General features: G+C 41.7%; 1 protein-coding gene across 3 annotated transcripts in view; it reads right to left on the bottom strand.

Annotated features, from left to right (window-relative positions):
• Positions 1 to 9,675, bottom strand: part of LOC123997477 (receptor-type tyrosine-protein phosphatase U-like) — a 313,670-nt gene that overhangs the window by 135,351 nt on the left and 168,644 nt on the right. For all 3 annotated transcript variants that reach the window (XM_046301752.1, XM_046301754.1, XM_046301753.1), the window contains exon 6: positions 426 to 600. In XM_046301752.1, coding sequence (XP_046157708.1) covers positions 426 to 600 — 175 coding nt within the window. The remainder of the gene's footprint in view (positions 1 to 425; positions 601 to 9,675) is intronic.

Below are 9,675 nucleotides of genomic sequence, written 5' to 3'. Positions count from 1 at the left end.
TTTATCCAATTTCAAGCAAACGGAATGAGCAGCAGCTACGTTTGGCTACATACGGATCGTAAATGGAATTCCTGTGATGGAGTAACGGTTGATGTGATTTGACGTTAATTATTTGACTAGGCTACCTGTATTTGACATTGTGTTGTTATTTCGCTGAAAAACTAGATTTAATTTTGGTTTTGGCAGTGAAACGAGGCTACCCCCGATAGCATTGCGCATGCCGCTGTTTGGGAATACCTGGTGATAATATAATGATAATATCAAACAATTGATTGAATTATGCCACAGCTGACAAGTGTGTTTGACGTGTAAATTGATTAATGTTAAGTTTACTGCTTTTGCTAACACAAAGTAACATGACTAAATCAGTTTTATTCAGTTCACCCTTGGTTTTTAGACCTACAGTACAGCATATTGAGATTTACCTTTGACGATGAGTTCAGCGAAGTTGGAGACCCCAGAGCCCCTGGAGGACTGGGTGACACATCGGTACAGGTCCTGGTTGTTGCACTGCACACTGTCCACCTGTAATGACGCCACAAAGCGCCGGTGACTCAGGTGCTTGACCAAGGCTGTAGATGTCACGTCCCCACTGTGCCTCTGAAGAGAGAAAACAGGATGGGTCAAATATAAACAGGCACACAAAAACACATGCCGACAACCATCTGTGTAGATCAGTGGACAAAGGGCTGGAAAATGGGCCGCACCAAAAGAACGCATGGTTGCCAAGAAAGCAGTTAGTTTTGCTAGATTCGTAAAATGTGTGTGCAGCGTTGGAGTCACTTTGAATTATTAATTTATCTACAGTTTCTATGATAGGCCACTGTAATCTATGGTACCATTCTGCTCATCTGATGAAGGTGCACATGGATCAGATTCAAACTTTGAAGACTGAGATCGAGTCATTGAAGACAGACCAGCAGAAAGAGAAACATCATCCGAGAGCAGAGATACGGGCGACAGCTGATGCATTGGTCCAGAGCCAGATGGCATTGGCGGAGAGTCGAAAAATGACGCGTTGAATAGAGTGAGGAATGAGATCTCACAATCCAAGTAAGTCACAATCCATGCCAGGGACACCTGTGAGCTCTGGAACTCCACCACCTCTGAGACAAGTATGGAGAAACTAAAATGTTCATTTATATTCCATGATATTCTTAAAATATATGTGTTGGCTGAATATCAGCAAGTGATGTCTGCTAAATAATCAAGTTGATTGCACAGTCATATAGCCTCGGCACCTACATAAAGCTCTGTGTGGGCGACCTCATGCAACCGCAAAATGCTGGATAAAGCATATACTGTACAGTATTGTATTTCTTCATCAGCATCTTTATGATTTTGTTAATAAAATGATGATAAAAAAATACTCTTTCAAAATGCAGATGTTTATTTACTTATGTATCCATAATGAATTACTATGGGAATAAATATAACTGAATTACAGAAATATTGGAACTAAGTTGACTGATGCAGGTAAACAAATGTTTGCATACTGGAAAATACTCTTTCAAACGCACAAGGTCACATTGTACAGCACCATTATGGCTACAGCCTGTAGCTCAGTTGGTAGAGCATGGCGCTTGTAACGCCAGGGTAGTGGGTTCGATTCCCGGGACCACCCATACGTAGAATGTATGCACACATGACTGTAAGTCGCTTTGGATAAAAGCGTCTGCTAAATGGCATATATTATTATTATTATATATTATTAGCAGGTAGCTGGACAATAGACCTGCTTAGAAGGAGGGTAGGGGGAGAGTTCTATCGTCAAATGTATTTCTTAGTTAGGTTGACTGTATCAAAACCGGCCGTGATCGGTTGCAATTTCAGTTTAATCCACCAGAAAAAAATAAAAATAATAATACAACAAAAATTATTATTATTATGTATCACTTCCGATCATGATTGGGAGTCCCATAGGGCGGCACACAATTGGCCCAGCATTTCTCTCCCTCTAAAAACATAAATAAATATTTTGGCCTTTATTCAGATTACAATTGCTCACTTTCGTTTTTTTTAAAGAAAATAACCTCCAAAATATTGGTATATATTATCAAGTAGATGGCACAGTCATATAGTGGCGAATCGCATCTCTGCATGTCTGGCAGACATATCAGTGTGGATGACGGATCACCACCTCAAGCTGAACTTTGGCAAGACGGAGCTGCTCTTCCTCCCGGGGGAAGGACTGCCCGTTCCATGATCTCGCCATCACGGTTGACAACTCCATTGTGTCCTCCTCCCAGAGCGCTAAGAACCTTGGCGTGATCCTGGACAACACCCTGTCGTTCTCAACTAACATCAAGGCGGTGGCCCGTTCCTGTAGGTTCATGCTCTACAACATCCGCAGATTACGACCCTGCCTCACACAGGAAGCGGCGCAGGTCCTAATCCAGGCACTTGTCATCTCCCGTCTGGATTACTGCAACTCGCTGTTGGCTGGGCTCCCTGCCTGTGCCATTAAACCCCTACAACTCATCCAGAACGCCGCAGCCCGTCTAGTGTTCAACCTTCCCAAGTTCTCTCACGTCACCCCGCTCCTCCGCTCTCTCCACTGGCTTCCAGTTGAAGCTCGCATCCGCTACAAGACCATGGTGCTTGCCTACGGAGCTGTGAGGGGAACGGCACCTCAGTACCTCCAGGCTCTGATCAGGCCCTACACCCAAATAAGGGCACTGCGTTCATCCACCTCTGGCCTGCTCGTCTCCCTACCACTGAGGAAGTACAGTTCCCGCTCAGCCCAGTCAAAACTGTTCGCTGCTCTGGCTCCCCAATGGTGGAACAAACTCCCTCACGACGCCAGGACAGCGGAGTCAATCACCACCTTCCGGAGACACCTGAAACCCCACCTCTTTAAGGAATACTTAGGATAGGATAAAGTAATCCTTCTCACCCCCCTTAAAATATTTAGATGCACTATTGTAAAGTGGCTGTTCCACTGGATGTCATAAGGTGAATGCACCAATTTGTAAGTCGCTCTGGATAAGAGCGTCTGCTAAATGACTTAAATGTAAATGTAAATATAGCCCGGCACCTACATAAAGCTGAGGGACTCACTCATTCATAACAGAGCAAAATGAGATGCTACAGATGCAGGTTCAATACCCATGTCGGCCACCACCGGGAGACCCATATGTAATTATTGGCGGTCACATCATTGAAATAAATATTTTTCAATATACTGTAGGCCTACCATAGGCGACATGAGTCTCTATAGTGCTGAGTAATGTGTTGTTAGAAGTGGTCTAGGTCTTATTTATTTAAAGTATTATTTAAAATATTTATTTAAAATAATACTTATTTATTTAAAATATTGAAGTTAGAAGCAGTAGCCTACAACTATTTTAGCACCATTTCGCACTGCTCTGAGACAAGCATGGGGACTGGTCTTGATAAATCAATGAGATTTTTCACTGAATCTCCATTTGGGTGTTGGCTTGACTACAATTATACAATTAGGGTGAATAATGTTATGCTCTTAGTGTAACATTTATTTAATTAGGCAAGTCAGTTACAAATTCTTATTTACGGAGAGCCTACTGCTTCGTTCCAATCGGGGAATCGAACACCAGTCTCCCACGTGTCCGCACGACACAGGGATTAAATAGCCCAGTACTACAGCCTACTCCCGACCATCACGTTGTACAGCGAAATATTTTCCAGAGGGTTTTTCATTTTTCTTGGAATAGAAACATCATAATATTAATCAAACTAATTCAGCAACATTTCTTAAAATCAGTTCCATATACGATGTTCTTACAAAAAAAGGTTTTTAACTCTAGAGTACAGCCACTATTGAAGGCTATCAAATGTTTCTCAAATATCCCCTCTGGTGGTCAAACTAGCACAAACTAGATTTAATGGTTATTATGGCTGATACTTAAATAACGTGCCATATAATTTTGCAGCACCATGCAAGCTGTGCTGTAGTACATTGCAACTTTTAAAGGATGAACCACTGTATCGCTCCGCAAAAGCCACAGCCTTTGCAGAGCAAAGGAAACAACTACATCAAGGTCTCAGAGCAAGTGATGTCACCAATTGAAACACTACTAGCACACACCACTAACTAACTAACTAGCCATTTCACACTGGTTACACTCACCCCTCTTTGACAACCTCCTTCTCCTTCTCCACCCCAGCAGCTGGGCAGAGCCCAACTGAGTGATCCAATGTAACAGTAATGCTTTGTCCCTCTCCTTGCTCGAACCTGGGCTCGAACCAGGGACCCTCTGGACACATTAAAGAGAAATCTTTAATTCTGTGAATAACACATATCTTTTATCAATGTTTATTATGAGTATTTCTGTGAAATTATGTGGCTATCTGCAAAATTACCAGATGTTTTGGAATCAAAACATTACTGCACGTAAGGCGCCAATGTAAACTGAGATTTTTGGATATAAATATGCACATTATCGAACAAAACATGCATGTATTGTGTAACATGATGTCCTATGAGTGTCATCTGATGAAGATCATCAAAGGTTAGTGATTAACTGGATCTATATTTCTGCTTTTTGTGACTCCTCTCTTTGGCTGGAAAAAATGTCTGTTTGATTTTGTGACTTGGCTCTGGCCTAACATAATCATATGTTGTGCTTTCGCTGTAAAGCCTTTTTGAAATTGGACACGATGGGTAGATTAACAAGATGTTTATCTTTCATTGAACTTGTTAATGTGTGAAAGTTACACATTTCAAAAAAATATTTTTGAATTTCACGCGCTGCCTTTTCACCCGGAATGTTGTCGAGGTGTTCCTCTAGCAGAACGCCTGCGCTAGAAAGGTTAATGCAACCGCTGTGTCAGATTTCAATTTTTTTTTACGGAAAAAGCATAATCTGAGTACGGCGCTCAGAGCCCAATCCAGCCAAAGAAATATCTGCCATGTTGGAGTCAACAGAAGTTAGAAATAACATTATAAATATTCACTTTCCTTTGATGATCTTCATCAGAATGCACTCCCAGGAATCCCAGTACGACAATAAATGACTGATTTTGTTCCATAAAGCTCCATAAAGTTCAACATTTATGTCCAAATAGCCACTTGTTGTTAGTGTGTTCAGCCCAGTAATCCATCTTCATGAGGTGCTCCTGTTCCTGAGCATTCCGATCAAGGTCATTAAAGGTAAGTGAATATTTATAATGCTCTTTCTGACTTTTCTGACACCTCTTCTTCTTTGGAAAATGGCTGGATGCTTTTCTATGACTAGCACTGACCTAACATAATAGCTTTCGCCGTAAAGCCATTTTGAAATCTGACACAGCGGTTGCATTAAGGAGATGTTCATCTATATTTCCATGTATAACACTTGTATATCTTTTATCAATGTTTATTATGAGTATTTCTGTAATTTGACGTGGCTCTCTGCACTTTCACCGGATGTTTGATTGAGACAAATGCATTTCTGATCATAACACACAAATTTCAAATGAGGTTTTTGGACATAAAGATGAACTTTATCCATCAAAACACACATTTATTGTGTAACATGAAGTCCTGTGAGTGCCATCTGATGAAGATCAAAGGTTAGTGATTCATTTAATCGCTATTTCTGATTTTTGTGAGCCCTCTCCTTGGCTGGAAAATGAGTGTATGGTTTTCTGTGACTAGGTGCTGACCTAGCATAATCATTTGGGGTGCTTTCGCCATAAAGCCTATTTGAAATTGGAGACTGTGGCTGGATTTACAAGAAGTTTATCTTTACAATGGTGTAAAATATGTCTATGTTTGAGGAATTTTAATTATGGGATTTCTGTTGTTTTGAATTTGGCGCCCTGCAATTTCACTGGCTGTTGGCGAGGTGAGACGCTACCGTTCCACATATCCCAGAGAAGTTCATGCGAGTGTAGCGAAATGCTTATACTTCTAGTTCCGACAGTTTTGTCACACAACAAAACATGACCAGTGATGTCTCAAGTTTTGAGGGAACATGCAATTGGCATGCTGACAGCAGGAATGTCTACCAGAGCTGTTGCCAGAGAATTTAACGTTGATTTCTCTATCATAAGCCACCTCTATTGTCGTTTTAGAGAATTTGGCAGTAAGTCCAACTAGCCTAACAACCGCAGACCACATGTAACCACGCCAGCCCAGGGCATCCACATCTGAATTTCTACACAAACTGTCAGAAACCGTCTCAGGGAAGCTCATCTGCATGCTCATCGCCCTCAGGATCTTGACCTGACTGCTGTTCGTCATCGTAATCGACTAATCGAGAAGTGGGCTCTTCACAGATTCAACTGTACCGGGCAGATGGCAGACAGCGTGTTTGGCAGAGCAGTTTACTGATGTCAACATTGTGAACAGAGTGCCCCATGGTGGCGATGGGGTTATGCTATGGACAATGTACATAAACCATGGACAACGAACACAATTTTATCTAATCTATGGCAATTTGAATGCACAGAGATACCGTGATGAGATCCTTAGTCCCATTGTCGTGCCATTCATCCGCCACCATCACCTCATGTTTCAGCATGATATTACACGGCCCCATGTCGCAAGGATCTGTACACAATTCCTGGAAACTGAAAATGTTCAAGTTCTTCCATGGTCTGCATACTCACCAGACATGTCACCCATTGAGCATGTTTGGGTATGCTCTGGATCGACGTGTACGACAGTGCGTTCTAGTTCCCACCAATATCAAGCAACTTCACACAGCCATTGAACAGGAGTGGGACAACATTCCACAGGTCACAATCAACCGCCTGATCAACTCTATGCGAAGGAGATGTGTTGTGCCTCATGAGGCAAATGGTGGTCATTAAAGATACTGACTGGTTTTCTGATCCACGCCCCTACCTTTTTTTAAGGTATCTGTGGCCAACAGATGCATATTTGTATTCCCAGTCATGTGAAATCCAGAGATTAGGGCCTAATTCATTTATTTTCAATTGACATATTTCCTTAAATGAACTGTAGCTCAGTAAAATCTTTGAAATGGTTGCATTTATATTTTTGTTCAGTATAATAACACATATTTCACTCCATGCACCGATTTGAGGAGCATGCAGCCTTTCTGCGCAACAGGTGATATTCCACCCAAACTGTATACCATGGGCTCTCCAACCCTGTTCCTGCAACCAAACAGTGCTTAATTTGGGTAACCAAGTGAAATCTGGTCGGGAACATGTTTTCACAACAATACATATTTTATTACATTCTTGACAGCACCTCTCTCTGACCACTCTAGAAAGGAGAGAGAGGAGATGGAAATGCACAGTGGTGCGATATTCTGTAGCTAAAGGTAATGTGTCAGCCTATTAATTATAAAATATATAAAAAATGCCCTAATACTAGGCTATTCAAAATCAAATATAAATTCACTATAATTGTAGGTAAACTTTGTAAGCCCCCCTGCACAATCAATGAACCAACAGCATCGTCTTGGCCTATATTATATTCTCTCCCAGACTCGTGGATAGAACATTTGGAGTTTAGCATAAGGTAACCAGTCCATCCAGTATGCATAATAATACAGTTCACACTCAAAGGCGATAACTAGAATTTGTTTAATTTTGGTGTATCGGCTAGACCAATTATGCTTTTCTGCTGTGCGTAATATGCAATAGGCTATTAGGTGATGTATTGTATAATGACACAATCATTATTTTAATTCAGGCTTTTTGGGGGAGATTGGGCTCGTACACTAAGTCTAGAAAACATTGATCATTCCGTGACATATATATGACCAGATGAATCCAGGTGAAAGCTATGATCTCTTATAGATGTCACTTGTTAAATCCAATTCAATCAGCATAGATGAAGGGGAGGAGACAGGTTAAAGAAAGATTTTTAAGCCTTGAGAATTGAGACATCGATTGTGTATGTGTGCTATTCAGAGGGTGAATGAATGGGCAAGATAAAATATTTAAGTGCCTTTGAACAGGGTATGGTAGTAGGTGCCAGGCTCACTGGTTTGTGTCAAGAACTGCAATGCTGCTGGGCTTTCAAGATCAACAGTTTCCCGTGTGTATCAAGAATGGTCCACCACCCAAAGGACATCCAGCCAACTTGACACAACTGTGGGAAACATTGGAGTCAACATGATCCAGCATTCCTGTGGAATGCTTTCGACACCTTGTAGAGTTCATGCCCATGTTCCTAATGGTTGGTATACTCAGTGTATATAGGCCTATGCGTACGCATAAGCTCTAATATGCATATGGGTGTTTTGAATTAATCCTCACCTTAAAAGTGCTGTCCATTTCTTTGTGTTAGGCTTTGAAACAACATCCACAACATTTGTTCATCCACAACATCTTCTTAACCCAGCTAAACGGAGTGCAATATTTGAGGCAGGCTGCATAGTAAGATTATTGTTCCCTTGGTGGAGCCATGACACTCAGCTAACAACATAATAACCGAATATGTTTCAATTATTGCTATCCAGGCCATTTAAGTTGAGTGATTAAAATGGATGATTGTCCAGCAGCACACAATTAAAATGGCAGGAGTCACCCCTCTGACCTAAACATGTACAATGACAATCAGGAACCTTTTAATACAAACAAATGAAATCTTGTCAAGATAATAATGACAATGAGAGCAATGTTGGTTATGAGGGCCATTAGTTAATTCAGTGCAGGCGCCGGTAGTCAGTCCTCTTTTGTGTCCATACTGTAGCAATATAGGGTGTTATCACCACCCAGCACTCACACAGTCATACAAAACACTATGGAGCCAATACATTTAAATCCACATGATTAGCTATAAGTGCATGCCTGTTGGGCTTAATGTTTTACCCTTTAGCCACTCTAATGTGGAGTCTTGCAGATGAATAGCAGGGTGTAAGCTTTCATGTTTTGGTACAGGGCAAAAGGAAACGAAACAGAGAAAATGACTGACACCAGTGCTCTTCAAAGCCAGAATATATCACGGAGAAGGAGTGGGCATGACAAATGTAGTGCGGGCGCATGAGAAAAAAATAACAAAAACAAAAGAGATTACCAGTGCTGGGAAAGAAAGCTGCACTAGAGATGTTGTTGAATGAAAGGAGGTATCCCACTGAACCCTCCAAGGAATTTCTCACAATGTTTGTATTCCGTTATCACCACAAGTATCCTTCAAGCCTATAGTCTCAATAACAGGCAACTTTGAGCCCAACATTAAGCTAACGTTTAGGCCAAGGCCTTTCCCAGTGTGTGAAATAGCAGGCTTGCCTATCAACACATTCCTCTCTCTGTCACGACTCCGACCGAAGGACGCTTCCCTTCCCGTTTGGGTGGCGCTCGGCGGTCATCGTCACCGGCCTACTAGCTGCCACTGATTATTTCCTCCCCCTCCTTATGTGTTTATTGAGTGCACCTGTTTTGAGTTAGGTAATATAGTAGTGAGGCTTTATTAGTCAGCCGGCCGGCCTGGTTCCTTGTGCGGGATTAGTTATTGTGACCGTCTGTTTGGTGTACCTGTGTGCACGTCTATGGGTTTCCTGTTTTCCCAATTTTGTGGTTTTCCTGGACAGTTTAAGTCCCCAAGTTTGGGGCGTTTGTTTGTTCATTATTCCCTGTGTTTTCATGGGGTTGGCTTATGTTCGCCGTTTCTTTGTGCATTAAAATAGCACTCCCCTGAACTCTCTGCTTCCTGCACCTGACTTCTCACCCACTACACTCAGATCGTTACATTCTCTCTTTCTTTTTAATTGAAAAACAGCTGGTGAGTAAACA

Source organism: Oncorhynchus gorbuscha, linkage group LG15 (genome assembly GCF_021184085.1).
Source record: "Oncorhynchus gorbuscha isolate QuinsamMale2020 ecotype Even-year linkage group LG15, OgorEven_v1.0, whole genome shotgun sequence".
Classification (NCBI taxonomy): domain Eukaryota; kingdom Metazoa; phylum Chordata; class Actinopteri; order Salmoniformes; family Salmonidae; genus Oncorhynchus; species Oncorhynchus gorbuscha.
This window is presented reverse-complemented; position numbering and strand designations above follow the sequence as displayed.